This window comes from Podarcis vaucheri, assembly GCF_965113315.1.
Source record: "Podarcis vaucheri genome assembly, chromosome: 13".
Classification (NCBI taxonomy): domain Eukaryota; kingdom Metazoa; phylum Chordata; class Lepidosauria; order Squamata; family Lacertidae; genus Podarcis; species Podarcis vaucheri.
Window position 1 is genome coordinate 80,967 of NC_138751.1, and position 26,813 is coordinate 107,779.

Below are 26,813 nucleotides of genomic sequence, written 5' to 3' on the forward strand. Positions count from 1 at the left end.
CTCGGCCTGAAAGCAGAGATGAACATCGCACCCCATAGTCGCCTTTGACTGGATTTAACTGTCCAGGGGTCCTTTATGTAAAAATCAGGGTTCAAAGTTTGATCCTTTGATCAAATTTGATCAAATTTCCGCATAGAAAATAGTGTCAAGATTAGTAAATATAATTCTCTAGAAAACTTCAAAAAGCAATTAAGTTGTATAAAATATGCCCTGTTGTGGTTGTTTTATCCTATATCTACACTCTATTCCCAGCTTCTTAATTTTCCTCTCCACCTCTTCCTTTTTCTCCCCCAGTGTTTCTCCCTCTAACATCCAAAGCCTGCCCAAGCCTGCCCTGGATTTTATTTACCATAAATTAACTAATTACAGATCAGAAATCTGACTTTTCCAAGGAAGCACCTTCTTTCACGGAACTGATATTATTGAATATTGTGGGTCCCCAGTTTGAAATGTAATAAATGGGTGGCTAAAGGCAAAATTATTTTAATTCACTTATAAATGCAGGAAACCTCCCCCAGTGTATCACAGTGTTTTTTTGCCTTGGGGAGCAGGCAGAAACCAGAAAGCCCCTGAAATGCAGGAATCTTGTGCAACGCAGGACTCAAACCTACAACTCTGATATTAAGCCTCAATAGATAAGGTTCTATCCCTCAGGTACATCTATCCCAGTAAATATTCCTATTGATTTTTAATTGCATTTTAGTTCCTTCTCTTATTCTTTGTACTTTATTGTATTTGTCAGGGGCTCAGGAACAGAGGCACAGGGGAGGAAGGAAATGGAGAGCGAAGGGGAAGAATCTGAGTTCAGCGTAGGGGAGTATGACAGTGGCCCGAGAGATTCCATGAGCTTCTCCAGCGGATCGGAAGATTCCCAGAAGGAGGCGCCGATGGTCAGGGCAAGGGGGGTCCCAGGGGAGACACACCAGAAACAAGGGGCCAGCGGGGACTCCCAAAGCAGCAGCTGGAGATCAGGACCAGCTTCCCCACCAGAGCGTAGTGGGGGGGAAGAGTCCCATGTGTCAGGGCCAGCGTCTCCTCCAGCAGGGAGAGAAGATGAGTCAGGGCTGACCACGCCTCTATCGGAGAGTGGGGGAACGGAGGGGAGGTCAGGTCCAGCTAGCCCCCCCAAAGGGGGAAGCAGTGACAGGAGCAGTGTAACGGTCAGGAGGAAGGTTGCCGGCTGGGCGCGCGCGCCAAGTTCGAATGTACAGGCGCGTGGGACAGCAGAAAACCCGGATTGGGAACCAGGTCCTAAAGCCCACCGGAGGCAGGGGGAAGACTCAGGGGACTCAGCGTCAGAAGAGTCTAGGAAGGGCGAGACCCCAGCTGACAGGCGGAGCCAGAGGAGGAAAGAGCAAAGGAAGAGGTGGAGCAAGGCTAGAGTCTTAAACTGGTGTCGGGGGGGAGGAGATTCAGATGGAGCTTCGGCGGTCTAGAGTTTCAGACGTAGAGCTGCACGCTGCGGCTGTAAAAGCGAAAATGAACTTCAATAAAGACTTTTGTATATAACAACGAGCTGGCGTTGGTCCTTTGTGAGCTGGGACCTCGGGCAGCTCTGACACCCTCTATCCCCGCTTTTATTCATTATGGTACTAGAGATAATTACAAATAAAATAAGAGTAACACCAGAGATCCGAGGGATCAAAATAGGAACGAAAGAATATAAACTAAAAGCTTACGCAGATGACTTGATGTTATCCCTGGAAAATCCGCAAAAAGTGTTGGTAAGGCCTTGGAATATGTTAGAAGACTTTGGCAAGCTATCTGGCTTCAAATTAAATAAATTAAAGACAAAAATGCTGACCAAAAATTTGGGAAAAGAGGAAAGAGAAAAATTGGAGACACAGATTGGAATTAAGGTGGTAAAAAAAATATAGTATCTGGGAATTTGGTTAACTACAAAAAACATAAATTTAATTCAAGATAATTATCTCACAACATGGAAGGAGATTAAAAAATATCTAGATACATGGAACAGAGTGAAGCTTTCGTGGACGGGAAGGATGGCGGCAATAAAAATGAATATACTCCCAAGAGTGATATTTTTGTTTCAAAATATCCCAGTGATTAGAGGCTCTAAAATGTTTACAGATTGGCAAAAAACTCTTTCGAAATTTATATGGCAAGGGAAAAGACCGAGAATTAGATTTAAACTTCTCACAGATCGGAAAGAAAGAGGGGGATACTTGGTACCAAATTTGAAATTATATTTTGAGGCCGCCTGTCTCTGTTGGATCAAATATTGGATTAATTTGGAAAACACTGATTTATTAGACCTAGAGGCGTTCGACAATAGGTTCAGTTGGCATGCCTATTTATGGGAAACGAAAGAAAAGGTACATAAAGGGTTTTCAAGTCATATTATTAGAGGGCCTCTATATGAAGTGTGGGAGAAAAATAAAAAAAAAATAGAATGGAAAACACCCTGGTGGTTATCACCAATGGATATTTTAATAACTAAAAAAGCAAATATGGAAGGAGAAAGAGTGACCTATGAAGACCTATTGATAAGATCAGAAAGTGGATGGAAGATGAGAACATATGAGGAGTTGAGAGATAAATTAACAGGCTGGTTACAATTCCATCAAATAAATGCAGTGTGGAAAGAAGACAAAAAAGAAGGGATGAACGAGAAGAAATCTAAATTTCAGATAGAAATAATTGAAGGCAAATCCAAATTGTTATCTAAAATGTATAATATATTATTAGAATGGGACACCAAAGATGAAGAAATAAAGGAGGTTATGATACGATGGGCAATGGATCTGGGATATAATATAGAATATGATAAGTGATTGAAATTATGGACTAACAGAAAGAAATTCACGGCATGTGTCACACTTAGGGAAAATTTGGAAAAGATGATGTATAGGTTCCGGCAAAACAAGGGAAAATGTATAAAACAGGAAATAAGGTTTGCTGGAAGTGTAAAATCAAAGAAGGCAATTTTTTCCATATGTGGTGGACATGCGAAGAAATGAAGAAATATTGGGAACTTATTTATAATGAGTTAAAAAAAATATTTAAATATACTTTTCCCAAAAGGCCAGAGGCCTTCTTACTAGGAATAATTGGGGACGAAATAAAAAAAGAAGATAAGACATTATTCCAGTATGCTACAGTTGCCGCTAGAATATTAATTGCCCAAAATTGGAAAAGTCCAAATACCCCAGCGATTAGAGATTGGCAAACAAAATTATTTGAATTTCTTGAATTAGCAAAAATGACACAAAAAATCAGAAACCAAAAAAATACAAAGTTTATTAGCGATTGGAACAAATTTATGATATACATTGAAGGGAATTATAGAAACTTAAAAACTATAGCAGGTTTGACATAGATCTTACGATGTGTAAACCATTAACAATTATCGGCTGCAGGAGAAAGAAATTACTTATACTAAGAAGCCTGAAATCGGGAGGGATGGAGGTCAATAGGTGTGTAGAGGAATGATTTAAGCATTTAAAGACATAAAGATTCAAGTGTGAAGACAAAGAAATGTAATGGAAATTGATGTTATGTTTATATCTTTTTTGTAATTGTTGATTCGTTTTCCTTTTTGGTTAACTAAGTGAAATTCAATAAAAAGAAATGAAAAAAATAATAATAACATTTGTGGCTGGGGGGGAAGGGTGCACCCCACTTTTCTGGAGGCCCCTTTCCCCACTGTAGGGATCTTCAACCCGCTGTGCAGTGTGGCAAGGCATCTGGAGACCCCCGCCTGGGGCTCCTTCCCTCTCCCTCCTAGCTCAGTCTCACGGGCAGACGTAGGAGAGGAAGGAGGCAACTTCATTCCTCACCACGACTTTGCCAGGGTGGATGTTGTCGGGCAGGTAGTGGCAGGAGGTCATGGCCCAGGCATCCACAATGGCCACACGCAGGCCGGCGAACATGGCGCGCAGCAGGTGGTCCAGCTGCAGGGAGAGCCAGTCGCTGCCGTAGACAGACTTGTAGCCGGTGTTGGCCGTCTTGATGACCACGGTGGTGAGGGGGCTGCGGGCCAAGAGCTGGGCCACAGCTTGCCGCACCCGGCGCAGCCGCCGGACGTAGACCTCCAGGGGGAAGGTGGTGAAGTGCGCCCAGAGTGTGAAGGCCACCACGGTGTCAGGGCCACCGCCCAGCGCATCCAGCTCATTGGCCAGGTAGTGCAAGTCAGCCATCATGGTCTTGCCAGTGCGCAGAGGGAGACCGTGGGCACGCCAGCTCAGCACCAGGCCCCGGGTGGCCTCCACAGCCAGGAGAGGCCCCGACTGGTAAGTGACGTGGAGGTCGATCTGCTGGAGTGCTGGCAAGAGGGGCAGCGAGAGAGGGGGGACAGAGAGAGATTCAGACCCCAAACATCCCTGGGTTCTCCTGCTCTGGGTCCTGCCCACCCTCACAGGGACAGGGGGTGTAGCGGCTAGAGTAGTGGTTAGGATCACAGAGTAGGAAGGGATCCCCAAGGGTCATCTACTCCAACCTTCTGCAACTCAGGAGTAAAGTTCTGAAACTTTATTCTCTGGGCTGCACTTTTGGAATAAAAATCTATTCCCGCCACACCAAACTTTTTCATTAATAAGAAATGTGTTGGAAAACCCAAGTTGGATTGTCCTCAGCATTTCTTGAGGCTCTTGCTCTCATTTGGAAAATATATCTATCCATATTCTGCAAATGCAAAAAATGATTGCCCTTGAATCTTCTGCCACACTTGCTATCCTCTCCTGCTACCCCACTATGGTGTGCCACACCCTTTGAGAACCCGCTCGGTTGGAGTGTTGGACTCAGACCTTGGAGAGACCAGGATTTGAAGAGTTGCTGGATAGCTCAGTTGGTAGAGCACAAGAATCTTTCACTCAGGGTCATGGGTTCGAGACTCATGTTGGGTAAAATATAGTTCTTTGGCCCCTTCCATGCTTCTCCTAGCCCCAGCCATCCATTCCTCCTCTTTCCACCTGGCATGACCAAATGGGACCTCCCCCGTACCCCCTGCTCATTGTCCTCTTCCCTCCATTTCTTTTTGCCTGGTCTCCTCAGCTCAGCCCAGCTCAACCTGCCTCCGGTTCCACCTGAATGCCCAAAGTGTCCCCCCTGCCACTACCCCAGGGGAGCAGGCACTCACAAGGGATGAATCCCACCAGGAACTCCCACCACTGGCGCAGGGTGGAGTCTCCAACCATGTGGACGATCTTTCCTTTCAGGCAGCTGAGGGCCGAGTCTGGAGTAGTGAAGGGCCGACTAGAACACAGCAAGGAAACCCAGGTGTCCTGGTAGTAGAAGCCCGCTGGGTTGGTGGGGACAAGGCCAGGGCGGCACGGCTGAGGGGGTGGCGTCACTGCAGGAAAGTGGGCAAAGGAGAGAGATGGTCAGCTCCCACCAGGCCCGAAAAGTGCCACTCTGTCCAAAAAGACAGGAATTCACCATTTCAAAAGGATGTCTCCGACATCCATTATCAAGTATTTCCAGCCAACTTGATTGGACTTGAAATATGTTAGAGAAATATGTGACCAGGTAATAAAGGGACCAGGAACCAGCAGGGGGCAACTGACCCCCCCTGGCAACTCACCGATGGCCTGCTGGGGCTTGGACAGCACCTGGATAACAGGCACACTCCCTGGGATGGGTTGGTCTGTCACAGCCCTGTGTGGACAGAGAAATGAGAAGTGGGGAAGGGGAAGAGGGGGTCCTGCAGGTGCTGCTGCCTGGGCTGCGCTTCTCCTGGCTCTAGGGAAGAAGAAAGGGCATCAAGGGCCCCCAGAGCCCCTCCAGAGGCTGGTTCTGGCTACTGACTGACCTTGCTGGTGCATCTCCCTCAGGCACCTTCACCTGCCTCATCTCAGCCTTTCCTACCTGCTGCTTTTACACGAAAGGGTCACAGGATGGCTTTGGAGTCAGGGTCCAGAGAGACACTCTGCAGAAGCCGCCCAGGTGGCCCCTGGGAGATGGAGGGGCGCCTCCCCTGCCCTCCCCTCCCCACCCTGCTCTTTGTTGTTTTTCTTCAAAAGATTCTGTTGGGGGTGGGGATATACAAAAATTAATATCAAATATCTTTTGAGAATATCAAAGATAAAAGAAACAGATCTAAATAAAAGCACAAACAAAAAATGAAAAAGAAAAATAGGAGGGAAAGAAAAGAAGAAAGAAAAAAGGAGAACTTCTGATTCTTTGTCGACTGCATATAAAAATTATTCAAAACATTAGAAAAGAACTGTGGAATTTTTTAAAATATATGATTACAGCAGAGAGACTCTTGTGTGGACAAAGATGGAATTATTTATTATTGTTTAATATGGAGGTTGTTGAAGTTGCTGGAAACAAAGCTGATATGTCTGATTAGAGAAAAACGATTGCTAACGTTTATTAATAAAAATAATTAGAGAACACCTTCCTTGTGTAAAAAGGAAAATGAATTAATCTGTGACATTTGTGTTGGAAGTTTCGGGAAATATTGCCAGTTGTAGGTCATTCTAGAGTGAATATTTTATGTAACTGACAGCCAAAAAATAAGAAGTATTTTTTACTTTCCCTCTGTTTTCCTCTTTTCATTTCCCCCTTTCCTTTCCTTTTCTCTTTTTGTTTTCCTTTGGTGTTTTCTCTTCTCTTTCTCTCGCTGTTTGTTTTCATCTACTGTAGTTTATTTTCTCTTACTCTGTTATGAAAATGCTTTAACAAAACCTTATTAAAAGCAGAAACAAAACCCCACCTCTCTCTTTGAAAGAACTGTCTAACAAGCCTCCTGGGCGACTTGGCACCCTCCCCGCCGCCCCCCTCACCTCGCAAAGAAAGCCTTCTCCCTGGGCGCCAGCACGCTTTTGTAGCGCCCCGACGAGTGGCGCACAAGGGCCGCGCAAGGGTACGCCTGGGGCCGCACGCAGAACCAGCGCTCGCCGGTGCCCGGGTCCACGTACTGGCAGGCTGGCCCGGGCGGCGGGTGGACGTTGCACTCGGTCACCTCTTCCTTGCCCGGCTGGTCTGACTGCGCGAAGTAGCCGGAGAAGGCGACCGTGGAGGGCTGCGAGCGGCGGATGCGGCGCAACAGCGCCACCGCCTCGCTGGAGTGGGTGAGGCGCACCGCCACGCGCACGGCGCCCGCCCACAGCAGCGGGAAGGCCAGCGTGTAGGAGCCGTTGCCGTGGTCCTGCACCGTCCCGGCCGCGGCCGCCTTCAGCTCCGGCGAGTGCACCTTGGCGCGCACCAAGTCGCCCCCGTAGCGCTTGCGCCGCCCGGCGTGGTCGCGCGCCTCCAGGCGCACCAGCAGCGTGTCGCCCACCGTGTAGCTGCGCGGGGCGTGCAGGAGCGCATAGCCGCTCTTCTCCGGGCTGGTCGAGCTGGCGAACGCCACGTCGGCGGCCTCGGCGGGAGCCGGCCACGCGATCAGCCGGAGCAGCGCCTGCATCTCGCGGGCGTCTGGGGAGGGCATCGGGGCCGGGCGGGGGGCGCGCGCGGGCGGGCGCGCCGACTGGGCCCAGGACTCCTCCTCGGGGGCGATGATGTAGTACAGCACCTGCGGAGACCGAAGGAGAGCCGTCAGGCGGGCAGCAGAGCGGCGGAAGAGCCTGTGGCTGCTGGCTCTAGGGTGCCTCGAAGGAAAACTCGCGAGCAGGCTCCAAGCGCAGGGCCGTCTCCCCTTCTGGCAGGGCTGCCTCTGTAGAGTGCCACCAGTGGCGTAGCGTGGGTTGTCAGCACCCGGGGCAAGGCAAGTAATTTGCGCCCCCTAACCCGTGGATTTTGCGCCCCCTAACCCGTGGAGCGCGCCCCCCAGATGTTGCGCCAGGTGAGGCCGCCCCCCCCCCTGCACCCCCACGCTACGCCACTGAGTGCCACGCTTAGCCTTTGTGGCCAGGAGCCATCGCGAGCATATTTTAAAGAGGTCTAGAAAGGGAGAACCCCCCCTCTTTTCCCAGCCCCCACCCTCGAAGATGATGGTGGTGGTGAATTAAATTTGTATACCGCCCTTCATCCATATATCTCAGGGCGCTTCACAGCATAAACATGGCCGTTCACATCCTGCACCGGGTCTTTCCGCGCTCCCCACGATGCCCGCCGGCTACCAAGGAGAGACCCCAGACCCGGGCTTTGCGCAGGGGGGTGTCTATTCCCTCTGTGCGCCAGGTGCCTCCAGTGAGGCTGAAGGGCAGAGGGATGGGTGCTCCTGACAGATTTGGATTTTTATGACTTTTTTGTATTAGGCTTCTGCATTCTGGCCATCTTTTAGCGCAGTGTTTCTCAACTGGGGGCCATATGGCTCCCTGGGCCCTCCCCCCAGGATATTCCAAGGGGGCCACAGATGAAAATCGTGTAAATGGGGGCGGGTACGGCACGAGACTGGGGGGGGGGCAGAGAGAGAAGTGAGAAGTGAAGAAAACAGAAGTGACCTAGAGAAATAAACAAGAAAAAGACGTTGCTGTTTCTTTGCAAGAAGTGCTGCTAGAGCTGCAGAACGAAGTAGCAGCCAGAGTAACTTTCAGTCAAGAAAAACACCGTTTTTGGATAAAGTGTACAATATCTTTAAAGTTTCCACAGCTTTGGGATAAAGCAAAATTGTTTTAGTGGCATTTCCTACGTCTTACTTAGTAGAAGGAGGTTTCTACCTGGCCTGAGCAGTCTGAAGGGCGGGGGGGGCAGCAGAGTGTAGAGGAGAGGGTCCCTGCCTAACCCCTTTCCCACCAGCCATTATCCAACTCAATATTATTCCAGGCTGACCCTGCTTCTCCTCAGCCCCGGGAAGCCATGAGTCAAGAGAGAAGCAAGAAGGGAGGAAAACTGAGCTCCTTCAAGGTTCAGCAGACCCCCCCCCCCAACCCTGAGGATGGGACCCTTCTCCAGCCCACTGGGACCCCAAGCCCTGCAGGAGGGAGGGGCAGGGCAGAGGGGAGCAGGGCATCTCCTGGTTGAGCTCCGCTGGTGCCCTTGTGGGGCTGAGTGAACTATGGAAGGCAGGGAGGTGCAATCCAAACATCTGAGGCTGAGGTGCGGCTCCGGAAGTGGAAGGAGCATCCATCATACTCTCAACAACCGCTTATTATATTTGCGGCAACCCAGCAGGAACAGAGTCTTCCAAGAAGGATCTGGGAAGAGCCAAAGGGAAGGAGGGGAGGGGAGTGCCCGGAGGCAGAGCCCCTGCTAACACACACACACACAAACTTCCCAGTTTCCTTTGGGGGAGGGAGCAAGAGACATTTTCTCTCAAAAAATTGACCCTGCACAAGAAGCTACTGTAAGGAAGTTTTTGATTTTATTTTTAAAGCAAAGCTACCTTTTCCATTTTTAATCTTAACTCCCAATTTGGACTGCTCTTACTTTGCTCCTCACACACACCAAACACACAGCAACACCCATCAATTCTGCAAGTCCTCTTCCTTCAGAGGGAGAGGGAGGGCAGGGGGACAAATCCCCTCCTCCAAGCTCCAAATCCAGCAGGGATTCTGAGGGCAAACCATTGCAGAGTGTGTTTGGCCCCAAAGGAAGATGTTTAAGTAACTTCTGCCAACTTAGATAGAGGCACCACACGACTCCCCTCAAAGATTCCTGGATTTTGTTTGGGTGAGGGGAAATCTGGTCCAGTTGGGGGTGAACTATGGCTCCCAGGATCCTTGGGGGGAAGCCGTGTCCCTTAAATGTGCACATCCAGAACCCTGGCTGAGAAGGGCTGGAGGGGGATTAAGCAGCACTTCCCTCTCATCTCCACCAGTCAGTCAAGCTTTTTGCATTTCCCCCCTGCCCACCCAAGTGGCCAGCAAAGCACAAGGCCCCCCCCCTCAGAACTCAGAAGACCACCCAGCCCAACCCCTTTCCCCGAGAGATGGGCTCTTCCACATCTCATTCCCTTTGGCACCCAGCTCACTTGCCCCTGAAACTTTACTGAGCAAAATGTGAGCACTCCAGGCAAACCAAGAGGCAGCTCATGGAATCGTAGAATCGTAGAACTGGAAGGGACCCCGAGGGTCATCTGGTCTGTAAGGAATAAAAATGTCTCTTTTTCACAAAAGCATAAAAGGTCAAAAGGCCTCCAATAGTTGCAGCTTCTGAGCAGAATGTTGCAACAACTCAGAAACCATAGACTCGCTTGGGGACTTATCTTTACTGGCTTGGGGTTAGAATGCCAGAAAACAGGGTGGCTTACTGCTGGAATGTGGTTTAGACACTTCAGTAGGGTAGAACTGGATAGAAATCATGTGCGCCTAAGGGGTGGTCAGGATGTGGCTTCATCGCTTGGGTAAATGCATGAGAACACACTTTCTTATTTGGGTAAAAGTACGGTAATTAAGAGTGATGGTCCCTGGATTTAGAGGGATGTCAATAGGGGCAGAGAGTTTAATATTTTAATTAAGCGGTCCTGATAAGACTGTAACCCCTGTGTGCCTCCACCCAATGGGGAACAGGTGATATAAACTTGTGTTTTACTAAACTGGGGTGTACCTGCTTTTGGGACGCCCAAATCTTGAAAGAAACGTATATGTAATCAATAAACTAACTTTTTGCTGCTTCACCAATTTTGCTCAATTTTTTATTTAAAGGTCCCAGGACCCAGAGTCTTGGGGCCGGTGTTTTATATTTCACATAGTCCAACCCCCTGCAATGCAGGAATCTCAACTACAGCATCCAAGACAGATAGCCACACACCTCTGCTTAAAAACCTCAAAGGAAGGAGAGACACCCCCCATGGGTCTTTTGTAAGTTCTTGTGGGAACTTCGGGATGGGACACCCCCCCCCCCCGCTCAGGTTGCACGTCTGTCTGACACTGTCTGGCTTGGTGGCGAATGCAAGTAGTGGGGCTGAGCAAGGACAGACCAGGAACAGGCCCCACACAGGCAAGATGCCCGCTCTTGACCCACATCGCCATTCCTTTTCAATCACATGCACACCCCAAAGTCAACCCCACTGAGCCCTCCCCACTCCCTGCAGGGGCTTTTTAGTTGGGGGCAACATGGCTTAGCCCAGTGACCAGCAGCAGCCCCAGGATATGCACAAACCACCACGATGCTCCCACCCCCCCAAAACACCCACCAGCCCCTCGAAAGACTGCATCCTCCCAAAGGGCTCCATTCAGCTTTTACCCCCACCCAGGCCTGGTATTTTTAGAGAGCATGTTGCTATGTTACTCCCCCAGTCCACCTGCCCCCTTGACTCACCACCAGCAGGAGGGTTAGTCCAAAGCAGAAAAAGGCAGCTGGTCGGCAGCCCCCAGACGTCTTCTTGGCCAGGTGTCTCATTGCTTCCTCTGCAGGACGGTCTGTGCTGACGGGGCATGAATGTGGGAGTGACTCACCCTCAAAGAGGCCAAGCGCAACCTGCGAGGGGCAGAGAGCAGCCCAGGTGAAGGGAGGAAGGGAGTGGAGCAGTGAAGCCCTGGGTCCAGGGACATGCCTGCCTCCCGCTCTGGACCTTGCAGTGGGACTCTGACAGCCAGGCTACGGACCTTGAGAGGAGGACTCTCCCTTCCTGCACTGGATCTCCACCTCAATGGCCACCTGCCAGGGAAGGGACTTCTGCAAGCAGATCTCCTCCTCCAGGGCCTCCTCAGAGGCCCCTTCCCAGCCCCATCTCTGGTGCCATCACAGCAACTGAGGCAGAGCCCATGGAGGAGGAGGAGGAAGAGGAGGAAGGCCCCAATATTGTCTGCAGGGCAAGCAACTCTGAACAGTTGCAGAAGGGGCGGAGGAGGAGAGGGTGTCTCCTCCTGGACTGCCTTCTCAAAAGGAGCACCTGAGGAGCAAAGCTCCATTTCCCAGGGAACGGGAACCACCAGGGAGAGGCAGGTCAGCTGCTGGAAAGCCACTCCTCTGGCTGGGCAGGCAGCCACATGAGTCAATGTTGTACATAAGTCGCCAGGCCTCACCTCCTGTGGACGTCAAGGTGGAATTATTATTATTATTATTATTATTATTATTATTATTATTATTATTAATTATATTTATATATTAATCCCTGAGAGGCAGGTTGGGCTGAGAGGTAGAGACTGGCTTCATGTGAGGATTTGAACCCTGAGCTGTGTGGCAATCCCCCCTCTTGCTGTGGGTGGGGGCGGGGGGGGGAGAGAGAGAGGCCAGCAGATGCAGTTAGGAGTTAGGCTTGGCAGAAATTCAAATGGAAGCAAGAAACCTCAGAAATAATTTTCTGACAGGAAGAGATATTCAACAATAGAACAGACTGGAGAGGAGCTCCAAAACCAGGAGGACAGTGGAGCTAACGCAGAGAGGGAGAAAAAGAAAAGGGGGAAAGAAGAAGAAAAAGAAAGAAAAAGGAGCCCCAACTTTACCGCTGCTGCCCCCATCTCTGCCGAGGAGAAAGAAGAGGGGAGGTAGGTGAGCACGGGAAGGCAAAAGAGGCTCCGAAAACACGTGGCCTCCAGCGGCAAGGAAAACAGAGGAAAACCGCATGACAAAGGAGATCAGCAGAAAGGAAGAAACTGCTCCCTTCTTTTTTCCTTTTTTTTTTTTAAAAAAAAATTATAATCCCCTTTTTAACTCCTTCCTCCCCCTCTCCCTTTTTTTTTAAAAAAATTCTTTTTTATTCCCCCCCCCATATACCTACTTTTATCATTTTTCTTTTTAAAAGAGTGGCGCCACTGCTGCTGCAGCCACCCTTTATTTGAATCTTTATTTTTAATTCTATCTTTTCTACACACTATTTAAAGACACACTTTTCCACACACACACACCCTCAATTTAAACCTCATTTTATTTCTACCTCAAACTCCCCTCTTAAGAATTAAAATGGCAGTACCCAGAAAACAGCCCTGAACCACCACAGGCCATTTCCTGGGACTGCCACTTCGCCCCAGACTTTCCACTCTCTTTTACCTATCCTCTTTTACCTATACTTTACTCATTTTTTTTTAAAAGCTCTATCTATCTAAAGACAACACCCCCTTTTTTTACCTTTAATTCTAATTTTTATCTTTTACCCATACATTTTTAATTACTTTTTTACAAACAAAAAATAATAACAATAATTAGGGGGAAATATTCTTTTTTTAAAAAAAAAACACACCATACAATTTTCCCCCTTCTCTTTTTAAAGCCCTTTCTTTTCTATTTGTTGGCTTGTTCTTGAGGGGGGAATCTTTCGCCCCCAGCTACGACCACCACTCTCTTTTAAAACAAAAATTTCCTCCATATCACTGCTATTGCTATTGATACTCTCCCCCTCAACTCCCCCTTTTTATTTTTCTCTCCCTCTTTGCTCTCCCCTCTCTATCTTCACCCCTCCTCATTTTTTCCTTTTATCCCACCTTTCATTTTCCATCCCCAATTTTGTTTTCTATCCCTTTTATATTTTTAAAATCAACCCCCCTTTTTAGCCTGTCTGTCAGTTTGTTTTTGAAAGGGGAACCCTTCCCCACCCCCTCTTTTAAAATAAGACTTTCCCCCATACCATTGCAGCAGCTCACCCTCCCTCCCCTCTCCCCCTCTCTTTTCTTCTCCTTCCTTTTCCCACCCTTCCCCCTCCTCCTCTCCTTTTCTCTCCCTCCTCCCTCTCTCCATCCCCCCTTCCCCTAAAGGAAACACATACACACATTCATATCGCCCTATCATAATTTGCCCCCCTCATACTATAGCTAAAACTACTGCTGCATTCTAATACCGCTGATATTACTGTACTATCTCTCCTCTCTCTTTCAACTCTCTCTCTCTCTCTCTCTCTCTCTCTCTCTCTCTCCTCTTTTACTCCAATCTCCCCTCTCCCCCTGCCTCCCCCCTTCTTCTTTCTTTCTTCTTCTTCTTCTTCTTCTTCTTCTTCTTCTTCCCTTTTTTCTCCCTCCACCCTTTACATATAGCCTATTTGTCTGTCTCTGTTTCTGAGCGCACTCCCAACCCCAACTTCCACCTTAACTGGACCCCAATACCCCTTTGGGCATATACAACCCCCTCCTAAACACATATTTCCCCTGGCCCCACCCCTCTAATCTCTTGCATCTCTACCTGCTAACCCCCCTCCCTTTATATGAACTGTCTGTCCGTTAGTCTACCCATCTCTGCTTACCTGCCCCCCCCCGCCTCGGCGGCACTTCTGAGGCATCTACAGAAGCCCTAAAGAAGTTCTTAAAACACAGGCTAGAAGTGACACAAATGACCACCTAATCCAAACGCTCTGTAAAAGCCACCAGCCAACAAAGCCTGATCAGCTCAGCAACCCAACAATACCCAGGAATCACCACTGCCACAACTCCTAACCACCACACGCCCTATCCCAAGAGGACGCCAAGCCAACCTCAAACCAAGACCATCTGGGATACCGAGATGACACCAACCAGGGAGATGGCAAACAATGCTAAGACGGTAACTCCCCTTCAAGATGATGACCACCCAATAACGAAACGAGATCTAAGGGAAATGGAAGCAAGATTAGAAGCACGATTAGAAGAAACACTGAAGGCCACAATGGCTCCCATGCAGGTACTAATCAACAATCTAACCTCCAAAGTGGAAGCCCTAGAGAACAAGAACCAAATGCAAGAAAGAATAATAGAGCAATACCGGGAGGAGAACGCACGTGTGAACAAGAAACTGGACGAACTGGTAAACCAAATGGAAGCAGAACACAGAGAGATGAAAATTAAGCAAGCCGACCTTGAAGACCCCAATAGACGTTGTAACATCCGCTTCCGCAACTTTCCTGAAAAAACAGAGGAGAAAAGCCCAGCAGACCTAATTATACACTGGCTGAAAAACACAATCCCAAGCCTGAAACTTGAGGCAGATGACTTGGAGAGGGCTCACAGAGCCCTAAAACCTATGCCAAAACCCAGCGCCCCCCCAAGAGACATCATTGTATGCTTCACACGCTACAAAAAGAAGGAAGAGGTATGGAACCACCTCAGAAACTCAACCAACCTTTGATATGGAGAAATCCCCATTCTGGCCTTACAGGACTTATCTCAGGATACCCTAAACCGGAGGAAAAGCCTGCGCCCATGCACCCAGTGTCTCCAACAAGCAGGGATCAAATACCGATGGGGCTTCCCCTTCCGCCTCATTGTAACAACCAATACAACACAACACATGGCTACCAACATACCTGAGGCTCTGCAACTACTAAAGAACGTTGAACTCGACCTCCCACCGGAATGGCAACCGACAAACCCACCAAGTGACAGCCCCAACCACAAGGAAACAACAGCAAACAACTGGACAACGGTACAGAAGAAAAAGAAACAACAGAAGCGGCACAACAACACAAACCAATACAGGCAAGCATCATGCTCAGAACCGTCCCGCCGGCCATACGACACAAGAAACCAGACCAAGATTAACCAAACCAATTCATCGCAGATGGACAACCCTACAACAACAACAACCCCAGCTGAATGAAGCAACCAGGAAAAACCACAAACTGAAGGACTGGTGATTCCCCCCCTTTCCCCCTTTCTCCCCCCCCAAAAAAAACACAGATTTAGTTAACACCATCAACATCCCCCCCCAGCCCCACACCCCCACAGGAATCCCCACCCCAACACCAGTCCAGACGACCTCAACCACATTCCCCATCACCCACACCTTCAACACCCCCATACTCCATACTAGGGAAAAACAACTCCTCCAACCTTAATAACACAACCCACAATCAGGCTAAAATCTGATACCCAACCAGCACTATGGTGGCACCAGAGCGTACCAGCACCCACATCCCCACCCCAACAATGTTGCTCATAACATTGGCAACATTGCTTATGAACCTTATACCTGACAGCGGCGTTACAAAGTCACTTCACACTGTCTCACTGATCACCCCCTATCGCAAACAACAGGGGGGATGGCATGTCTTGAACACGGCCTTCCACACCAGCTGAGACCTAGGACCAACTGGCTAAATGCCAGATGGCCTAAAATACCCCAAACAAACTCCTATATGACTACATATAGGAAACTCTCTACAACTTACCCCCTACTCTTTAACTCAAATCTTACTCTAATCCCATTAGCCCCCCACCCATCACACCCTAGGTCAGCGCAACCCCACTGGTTCTTTAAACAACACGAAGAGAGAGACACAAGACAACCCGAACGGGTTGGCAGGGAATCGCCCCACATAATAGATAAGCAAGATGGCTAACCTAAAAGCAATCACATTAAATGTGAGGGGGCTGGGAAACCCCATCAAAAGAAAACGCATCACCTCATACATAAACACCATGAAACCACACATCACCTTCCTACAAGAAATACACAACCCACCCAAAGGCAGCAAACTCCTGAGCGACCCCCGCTTCAGTCAACAGTAGGTCGCACAAGGCTCAGGGAAAGCTCGTGGTGTAGCCATAATACTCAGTAGAGACCTGAACTTCATTGCCACAACAGTCCTCAAGGACAAAAAAGGCAGATTCATTTTCGCTAAAGGGACACTAGATGGCAAAATCAAACTGACAATCGGCTCCATATATGCCCCAAACACGAAACAATTAGAATTCTTCCAGAAGACACTAAACAAATTCCTCTCCTTCTCTGAAGGGGAAGCAATCCTAGGAGGGGACCTCAATCTAAATATGAAAGGTATATCCCTGAAAGATATCCACCCCACAACCCCATGGGCAACCTTCCTCCGAAGGAAACCCCCAACAACCAGGAACTCTTACAAGTTACTAAAAATGCTAAAAAACAGGGGTCTCTATGACATTTGGGGTGAGCAAAACCCAGGAGACATCAGCCATACATTCCAATCGGGACGCCATGATACAGTGTCTAGACTGGACAGCATTCTACTCACACAGGGTCTGATCCCCTCAGTAGAATCAACAAACATAGGTAACATTAAAATCACAGACCACGCCCCAGTAGAAGTCATTGTTAAAATAGGAGAAGGAACACAAACCACCCCATCATGGTCCTTCAGTCCCATCCTAACTACAAACAAACAAATTAGAGAGAGTCTCACAAAAACCCTCCAAAACTACTTCAAATAAAATGATGTAAACAATATAACAACCCCCCTCCTATTGGACGCAATGAAAGCGGTCACCAGAGGAGCTTGCATAAAAGAGAAAACATTCCTTAAAAAACAAACCTCCTCAAAAATTAGCATAATAGAACAAGACATCACAGCCCTCTCATCACACTACAAACAAACAGGATCTAAAAAACTCTGAGGAGAGAACTAGACTCCCTAGAAATTAACAAAACAATGATCAACATTCTATAATCTAAACAACGTTTCTACGAATATGGAGGGAAAAACTCCAGATTACTAGCAAATAGATGTAGGAAAAAAGCACTCAAAACAATAATACACTGCATCACCAAAAAAGACGGCAACATAACATTCTCTCCCGAAGAAATAACCTCAGAATTTGCAGAATTCTACTCCAACCTATACACCTCCCATAACCCACCAGAGAAGGAAATCAGAACATTTCTAGCAGGACTGACCATGCCTACCCTAACTGATGAGGAACAGGAATTCATGGACAGCCCTATCACCCCAGAGGAAATAGATGCGGTCCTCAAAAACCTGAAACCACACAAAGCCCCAGGCCCAGACAGCTTCACAGCAGAATTCTATAAGAAATTCAAAGAACCCTTGATGCCCTACATGACCCGCCTATTCAACGACATCATAAAAGGGGGCCCCATCCCCAAAACCTGGACCCACTCCAAAATAGTCTCCATCCCAAAACCACTAAAAGACAGCCTCAAAGTAGAATCATACACCCAATCTCATTAATAAACCAAGACTACAAGATATTCACATCAATCTTGGCCAACCGCCTAAAAATCTTCCTACACAAGTTAATAGCCCCAGACCAGACTGGCTTTGTCCCTGGCCGCAATATAACAGACCCCATCAGGAAACTACTGAACCTGATCGAACACAGCAAGGCAACCAAACTCCCATTGACAATTATGTCCCTAGACATCCTCAAAGCCTTTGATTGCTTGGAGTGGAAATACATACTAGCAGTACTAACTAACATGAAATTTGGCCCCAACTTCCTACAAATCCTCAAACAAATATACTCCCAAGCCTCAGCAAAATGCAGAACTAACAATATGGACTCTAACACTATAGCTATCCAAAGAGGCACGAAACAAGGATGCCCACTGTCTCCCTTCTTATTTATCCTGGCCCTGGAACCCCTAGCAATCCGCATCCGAGCAGCCACAGACATCAAGGGAGTGGAAATAAAAGGCAGAACCTATAAATTAGGGCTCTTTGCAGATGACCTAATGGTCACAACACCAGACCCCATAAGCACAGCAACCTCCCTAATCAGAGAACTCAACACATTTGCAATGGTGTCGGGCCTACAGGTAAATTTTACAAAGTCAGAAGCTATGTGCTTCAACACCCCTCCTCACACCCAAAAAGAACTCACGAAGGTCACCAAAATAAAACTTTGCCACACCAAGTTCAGATACCTAGGGGTACTGTCAGGGGTTCAGGAGCAGAGGCGAGGGCAAGGGAGGAAACAGAGAGCGAGGGGGAGGAGGCAGAAGAAAGGATGAGTGATGACGACGACCCGAGATCTCCGAGTCTTTCCAGTGAATCAGAAGATTCACAAAAAGGAGCACCAGTGGCCAGGGCAAGGGGGGAGACTAGGGGGACACCCCAGGAAGATAGAGCCAGAGGGGACTCAGAGGGAAGCAGTTGGAAATCGGGACCAGCGTCACCGCCGGAGAGTAGGAAAGAGGAAGAGCGCCAGGGATCAAGCGCTGGCAGCTCGCAACAGGAGGGAGGGCACGAGTCAGGAGTGGCCACACCTTCATCGGGGAGCGAAGTGACGGTTAGACGGAAGGTGGAAGGTTGGGCGCGCGCGCCAAGTTCAAATGCACAGGAAGGTGGCGCAGTAGGCAGCCCGGAAAGGGAGCCAGGTCCTAAAGCCCGGCGCAAGGAGACAGGAGAGTCAGGGGGGTCAGCGTCAGAAGAATCCCGGAAGGAAGAGACCCAGGGGGGCAGAGGGACCCAGAGGAGAACTGTCAGGCGGAAAAGGTGGAGCAGGGCTAGGATATTAAGTTGGTGCGCAAGGGGCGGAGACTCAGACGGAGCTTCGCCGATCTAAGCATAAGACGTAGGGTTGCACGCAGCAGCTCGAGAATGGAGACTGTAACTCAATAAAGACTTTTATTTGACGATCGCTGGCTAGCGTGATCCTCTGTGAGCTAGGATCTGGAAGTAACCCTGACAGTAAGCTCCGTCCCTTCAAATTGTGGGCATCCACGGCCTCGCGGAGAGGAGAGAAAGCGGGTGCCTACAAGAGAGCTCACGAACGGCAGACAATATGACGGCCGAACAGCAAATAACGGAACTCAGAGAAGCAGTTTCACGACTGAATGCCGAGGCGCTGGCGTCCAGGAAGAGAGAGGAAGAAGCAGCTGCCGCCTACAGGGATCTCCAGGTCAGGTTGGACGTGCTTACGAAGCAAGGGCAACAGACACCCAAACCAGAGGGGATTGGGTTGGGGAGACGCACAGGCGGTCTGGTCTCTCACTTCGATGGGAATTTGCAACAGTACCCCAACTTTAGAGCAGATGTAATGTGTGCACTGCAACTGCTGCACAAAGACTTTAGAGATGAACAAGAGAAAGTGGGGTTCATCATGTCCCATTTGCATGGAGACGCTAAAGCATGGCTGCGCAATTTGTGGAGAGATAAGGATCCTGCGCTCCAAAATGCGGACGCCTTTATTAAAGCGATGGATGGCTGTTTTTTATCAAGCATTGACGTGGATATTGCCCGAAAGGAGGTGCATGGACTAAGGCAAGGGAGGGCCAGCGTAAGGCAGTATCATGCCCGCTTTTTCGCTTTGGTCAGTGCCCTGGAATGGGACAGAGATTCGGCTCCTGTCAGAGACCTTTTTTGGGAGGGCTTGCACAACTCGGTCAAAGATGAGATTGCGAGGGGGGAGAGACCCCGGACCACGCAGGAGATCGTTCAGAGGGCGCTGGCAGTGGGGGTGCGGCTGGAAGAACGTCCGTGGAGCAGGGACGAAGGGCGCAGCGGGCGCGAACCAGCCAGGGGCTCCTCCTTCCTTCCCAGAGAAGCAGCGCGTGTGCAATCCACGCCTCCAACAGGGGGAGGGGTGGAACCGATGGAGGTTGGGAGTGCAAGGGCTCAGTCAGCAGCCAGAGCCCTAGCACCGGCAGCAGTGAAAGCGAAGCCTCCTAGAGGGAACAGGAAGTGTTATATCTGCGAAGATCCAGGGCATATGGCGAAAGAGTGTCCCCGGAGGTTCCACAAGCACACTGCAGCCTCAGCAATGGTGACTGCAGCAACGCAGCACGGAGAACCACAGCAGGGAAACGACGATGTCTGGCTGGAGGAAGAGGCACTGGGGCCCAGCCAGACGTGTCAGTGAAGCAGTCCCCAGAGATTTTACCGCCCATGGACCCCCTCCCGCCCAAGCCAGTAGTGAGGCTCACCGCATCGCTCCAGCTACCCAATGGAATCACCATGGACGTGCCAATCACCGTCGACTCGGGAAGCAATGCAGACTTCATAGGGCAGGACTTTGTCGACCGGCACGCTATACAGTTGCTGCCTGCCACGCTGCCCCTGCAGGTTGTCACGGTGGATGGCAGGGAGCTGCTAGGGGGGCAAGTGGTGAAGCAGACGCCACCTATGGTGCTGCGGCTTGGAAATCACAGGGAAATCATCAGCTTCAACGTCACTCAACTGTCGGACACGCCTATTGTATTGGGCATGAGTTGGCTGGACAAGCACAGCCCGACGCTGGCTTGGTACCAGAGGCAGCTGACCTTCGGCTCTTCCTTTTGTGCTGAACACTGCATCATGCCCCAGCAGGAAGGGGAGCAAGAGGAGTCACAGCTGCAGCTAGGCACGCTGCAAGCGGTTTCCCACAAGTACGCAGAATTTTTGGAGGTTTTCTGCGAGAAGGAGGCAGACAAGCTACCCCCCCACAGACCATATGACTGCAAGATTGACCTGCTGCCAGGGGCGGCGCTGCCCAAAGGGAAGCTGTATTCCATGTCTGAAGACGAACTGCAGGAACTCAAAGAGTTCATAGATCATAATTTGGAGCGCGGTTTCATCCGAGAGTCCCAGGCAGCGGGGGGCAGTCCTGTATTCTTTGTGAAGAAGCGAGACACGCCCCAAAAAAGACTCGTAGTGGACTACCGCATTTTGAACAGTGTCACCAAGCCATCGGACTTCCCCATGCCCCGAATCGACGACCTCCTCGCAAAAGTACGCAAGGGCAGCGTGTTCACCAAGTTGGACCTGCGAGGGGCGTACAACCTCATTCGCATGCGGGAAGGAGATGAGTGGAAGACAGCCATGTTCACGCCCTTGGGCACCTACGAATATAGGGTTATGCCTTTTGGATTGCAAAATGGCTCCCACGTTTTTCAAGCTTTCATGCATCACGTGTTGGCGGGGCTCCTCTACAAAACGTGCGTCTGTTTCTTGGATGACATCCTGATCTTTTCGGAATCGCAGCAGGAGCATGACAGACACGTCAGGGAAGTGCTGAGCAGGCTACAGCAACATAGGCTTTACGCCAAGCTGGAGAAGTGCCAATTCGACGTGACAGAGGTGGATTTCCTGGGCTACAAGTTGTCTGACAAGGGGCTCGCCATGGACAGCGCCAAGGTTCGAGCGGTGTTGGATTGGAAAAGCCCACGCAACCAGAAGGAGGTCCAACGGTTTGTCGGCTTCGCGAACTTCTATCGCAAGTTCATCAAAGGCTTCGCTATGCAGACAGCGGCCATCACGGACACGCTCAGTTCCAAGAAAAAGAAGTTCATCTGGACAGCGCAGGCGGAGCAGTCCTTTCAGGCACTCAAGCGTCTTTTCGCGTCGGAAGAACAGCTACTTCATGTCGACCCCAGCAGGCCGATGAGAGTTGAAACAGACGCCTCGGACAGGGCCGTCGGAGCAGTCCTGCTGCAGAAGGACCCGCAGGGGGTTTGGAGGCCGGGAGCGTTTTACTCCAGGAAGCTCAGCAAGTCCGAACAGAACTACACCATCTGGGACAGGGAGTTGCTGGCTATTCATGCAGCGTTCAAAGCATGGAGGCACTTCCTGATTGGAGCCAAGCACACGGTGCAGGTCTGCACGGACCACAAGAATCTGGAGCACTGGCGCACGGCACAGTTCCTGAACCAGAGGCAGATACGTTGGGCTGAGTTCTTTGCGAACTTCGACTTCCGAATAGAGTATGTCCCGGGGGACACCAACATCATGGCGGACGCGCTCTCCCGTAAGCCACAGTATCTGGAGGACGCCACGCCAGCGGCCGCCATGCACATCTTCGCACCAACAGTGTGGGCGTGCGCTGCGGCGACAGTGGACCTGGAGGCGGTGCGACGAGCGTTGCAGAATGACTCCTTCGCGCAAGCAAAGATGGCAGAGATGCAAAGGGGCACGGCAGCGACCGACGGGTTCCAGCTGAGAGATGGATTGCTCATCCGCAAAGGGGCCATCTACGTGCCGGGAGACGAACTTCGCGCCAAGGTACTGCATCAGCTGCACGACGCGCCCACTGCCGGGCACTTTGGCAAGGAGAAGACGGTGGAATTAGTCGCCAGGGATTTCTGGTGGCCCGGAATGAGAGGGGAGGTCGCGGACTACGTGGCGAGGTGCGACACCTGCCAGAGGGCCAAACCAGTGCACAGACCGCCGGCCGGACTGTTGGAACCGCTGCAAACTCCGGTCGAGCCATGGGAGAGAGTCGCCCTGGACTTCGTCACGGATCTGCCCAGCTCGAGGGGCAAGACGGCCGTGCTGGTGGTGGTGGACTTGTTCTCCAAGATGGCACATTTCATCCCGTGTGCGAAGGTGGCCACGGCGGAACAAACCGCCAAACTGTTCATAGACCACGTGTTCAAGGTTCACGGTCTGCCACGGTCTATTCTGTCCGACCGCGGGAGGCAGTTCATCTCGAATTTCTGGCAGAAGCTGATGGGCTTCCTAAACGTCAAGATCAACCTGGCGTCGGCGAGACACCCGCAGACCAACGGGCAAGCGGAGCGGGTCAATGCCATCATGCAGCAGTACCTGAGATGCTATGCGAATCAACAGCCTGCGACGTGGGTGGATTACCTGCCTCTCGCCGAGTTCGCCTACAACAACACGAAGCACGTGTCCACGGGGGTCACGCCGTTCTTCGCCAACAACGGGAGGCACCCCAGAACCTTCCCGGGACTGGAAAGACTGGTGGAGGGGGAGCCGCAGACAGCAGATGCGTTCGCGTCGGAGTTGCAGGAGGTCCACAATCAGCTGCGGCAGCACCTGGAGCTGGCCAAACACGCATACAAGGTGCAGGCAGACAAACACAGAAGGGTTGGCGAAGAGATCCATGTGGGAGACTGGGTCTGGTTAGCAGCCCACGCAGTGCCGGCCAGGTCGTTGGCCAAGAAGAAACTAGGGCATAAGCAACTGGGGCCCTACCAAGTCGAAGAGCAGGTCAACCCGGTGGCTTTCAAGCTGGCGCTTCCGGAGGGTTCCAGAATGCATCCGGTATTCCACAGATCGGTGCTCAGGAACCCGGAACGGCGCCGAGTCCGCTCCGAGAGGGACCCAGGCAACGGGGAGTGGCACAGGAGGTGCGCCTCAACGAAGTCACAGAGATTTTGGACTCCAGATGGGGGGAAGAGGGGGTAGAATACCTTCTCGCTAAGGAGGGCACCCCGGCCAGTGCCAACAGCTGGGTGCCGGGCTACGCTTTAGATGAACCTCTGCTCAAGGAAGAGTTTCATGCCCTCTTCCCCCATAGGCCAATGCCAGCGGACTTTTTCGACGACTGGCTTTTCACGCCCACGCTTTCAGCCAGCACGTTCCGGGGGTTCGACTCGGATGAGGAACCGACACGAGACGCCCGTTCCCCGGAGGGGTCACCCTCGGGATCTGCTTCAGAACCCTCGTATTGGTGGGATGATCGACCAGAGGAGCAGTGGCGCAGAAAGTGGCTGGAGGGTCCAGGACGAGCAACGCCTCCAGAAGGAAGCGAGGGAGAGATGGACATGGACGTTTTCGGGGACGACCAGGGTTTCGAGCACGGCGGCACAGAGATGGAAGCAGAGGTGACCGTCGTCGACGAGAGCAGGGAGGAAGAACCGGAAGACTTCGGATGGAGGCCCGCCACGGGAAGCGAACTGTACCCGACATTCGTCCCCTTGACACTGCAGCACCCAGCTCCCGCACCGGAAGGAGGGGAGGGGGGAAGAGGGGGCTTCGAGGGGGGATGGATGTCAGGGGTTCAGGAGCAGAGGCGAGGGCAAGGGAGGAAACAGAGAGCGAGGGGGAGGAGGCAGAAGAAAGGATGAGTGATGACGACGACCCGAGATCTCCGAGTCTTTCCAGTGAATCAGAAGATTCACAAAAAGGAGCACCAGTGGCCAGGGCAAGGGGGGAGACTAGGGGGACACCCCAGGAAGATAGAGCCAGAGGGGACTCAGAGGGAAGCAGTTGGAAATCGGGACCAGCGTCACCGCCAGAGAGTAGGAAAGAGGAAGAGCGCCAGGGATCAAGCGCTGGCAGCTCGCAACAGGAGGGAGGGCACGAGTCAGGAGTGGCCACACCTTCATCGGGGAGCGAAGTGACGGTTAGACGGAAGGTGGAAGGTTGGGCGCGCGCGCCAAGTTCAAATGCACAGGAAGGTGGCGCAGTAGGCAGCCCGGAAAGGGAGCCAGGTCCTAAAGCCCGGCGCAAGGAGACAGGAGAGTCAGGGGGGTCAGCGTCAGAAGAATCCCGGAAGGAAGAGACCCAGGGGGGCAGAGGGACCCAGAGGAGAACTGTCAGGCGGAAAAGGTGGAGCAGGGCTAGGATATTAAGTTGGTGCGCAAGGGGCGGAGACTCAGACGGAGCTTCGCCGATCTAAGCATAAGACGTAGGGTTGCACGCAGCAGCTCGAGAATGGAGACTGTAACTCAATAAAGACTTTTATTTGACGATCGCTGGCTAGCGTGATCCTCTGTGAGCTAGGATCTGGAAGTAACCCTGACAGTTACAAATAACCAGAAACCTCAATAAATTGTACCTCCACAACTACAAGCCCCTGTGGCGACAAATTAACAAAGACCTAAAGAGATGGAACATGAACTTCACTCTCTCAGACAAAATAGCCCTGATCAAAATGATCACACTCCCCAAACTAACCTACCTATTCCAAACCCTCCCAATCTGGATCCCCCCAACCCAACTTCGCAGTTGGCAGAGAAAACTACACTCTTTCATCTTCTCACATAAAAAACCAAGAATAAGCCCCAAATATCTGCACCTCCCCACCTCAGAAGGAGGGTGGGGAATCCCCAACATAGAAACATATTACAATGCCAACCAAATACGCCATATAATCCCATATACACTAGAAGATGAGACAAAACAATGGGTACACCTAGAGAGGGACACAATTGAAAACACCTGCACCACAACATACCCACTCCTCCCAAATAAACTAAAGAAAATTCCCACAACACTTAACAGGTACACACAGACCATGCTCAAAGCATGGAAAACACAAATAGGCAAACTATCCCCAACCCCATCCCCACTAATCCCCCTGGCGTACCACCCATTATTCCACCATGCAGCACAAAACCTCAAGATAAAAGCTTGGCGATCCAAAGGCTTATATCGCCTAATAGACTTTTATAAAAATAACAAACCCTTGTCAACACAAGAAATACAAGACAAACTAGAAGACACCCAAATGCCCTGGTTAACACAACACCAACTACATGCCCTCTTAAACAACCCAACAGTAAAATCAGCAGCAACTAGGCCCCTGACAACCTTCAAAAACCTCCTCCTAACAACAAAGGGAAATGGTAAAGGGACGGTATCCACAATATACAAAATACTACTCCAAAATCCCGCAAATCCCTTAGACGCAATCAAAAAACAATGGGAGAATGACATAGGCTATGAGATTAACCCCACTCAATGGACCAGAATGTGGTCTAAACCCCCCTTTAAATCCATATCAACGAAAAGAAAAGAACTCACTCTGAAACTCACCTGCAGGTGGTACCTAACACCAAGGAAACTAGCGCTAATACACCCAGGAACCTCACCAAAATGCTGGAGAGGGTCACCTCCACAGGCACATACCTCCACATGTGGTGGGAGTGTCCCAAAACCCAACTATTCTGGACAACAGCCATACAAGAAATATGTAAAATAACTAAGCAAGTAATAGACATCACCCCAGAATTGGCCCTACTAAACATCTTCCAAGACAACAATGCCCAGTTACACCACAAAGAACTCATAACCCACCTACTTTCAGCAGCCAGAAACACCATAACCAGACACTGGAGAGACCTGTCAGGAGTAAGCATGGACCAATGGTACCAAATAGTATGGGAAACAGCCCTACTAGAAAAATTAACTAATAAACTGAAACTGACATGGGGACAAACAGAAGAAGACGCCTTCACCCCGGTATGGCTCCCCTTTATCACATACAGAGCCCAACAGGACAATGACAATAATCCACCAACAGCATACAAATCAATATGGCTAACCTGATCCAAAACACCCACCCACCTCACCCACACATGAAAACAAAGATCACCACAGCCAATCACAAGCAAACAATCACACCCTAGGCCAACCCCAACCTCTCTCACCACCAAAGGAACACAAGTGAACAACACAAGCAACGCTGACACCAAACTCTACATACATTAAACATAATAGAAACACCGCCACCCGACCCCACCCCTATCCATCTTCCCTCTCTCCACCCCCCTTTCTTTTTTCTTTTTTCCCCCTTCTTCTTCTCCCCCTAATGCCTCAACAAATGAAACGGATTTGTATAAATGTTACATGAAAAAAAATACGAGGCACTACACTTCTGTAAAACAAGAAAATCCTTTAAAAAATATTTTAAAAAACAAACAAAAACAAAACAATAGAACAGACTGTTACGATATAG

General features: G+C 50.2%; 1 protein-coding gene across 3 annotated transcripts in view; it reads right to left on the reverse strand.

Annotated features, from left to right (window-relative positions):
* Positions 1–3,623: 3,623 nt before the first annotated feature.
* LOC309516715 (NXPE family member 3-like) overlaps positions 3,624–26,813 on the reverse strand; it is a 37,676-nt gene continuing 14,486 nt past the window's right edge. The window contains exons 1-6 of one of the 3 annotated variants that reach the window (XM_082195508.1): positions 11,397–11,828; positions 11,110–11,268; positions 6,750–7,480; positions 5,543–5,616; positions 5,099–5,311; positions 3,624–4,285 (exon numbers count right to left, since the gene is read on the reverse strand). In XM_082195508.1, the coding sequence (XP_082051634.1) occupies positions 3,756–4,285; positions 5,099–5,311; positions 5,543–5,616; positions 6,750–7,480; positions 11,110–11,268; positions 11,397–11,702 (2,013 nt within the window). In that variant the 5' untranslated portion in view covers positions 11,703–11,828 and the 3' untranslated portion in view covers positions 3,624–3,755. Of the gene's footprint in view, positions 4,286–5,098; positions 5,312–5,542; positions 5,617–6,749; positions 7,481–11,109; positions 11,269–11,396; positions 11,829–26,813 lie in introns of those variants that run through there. The other 2 variants (XM_082195509.1, XM_082195510.1) reach the window with 2 other exon arrangements.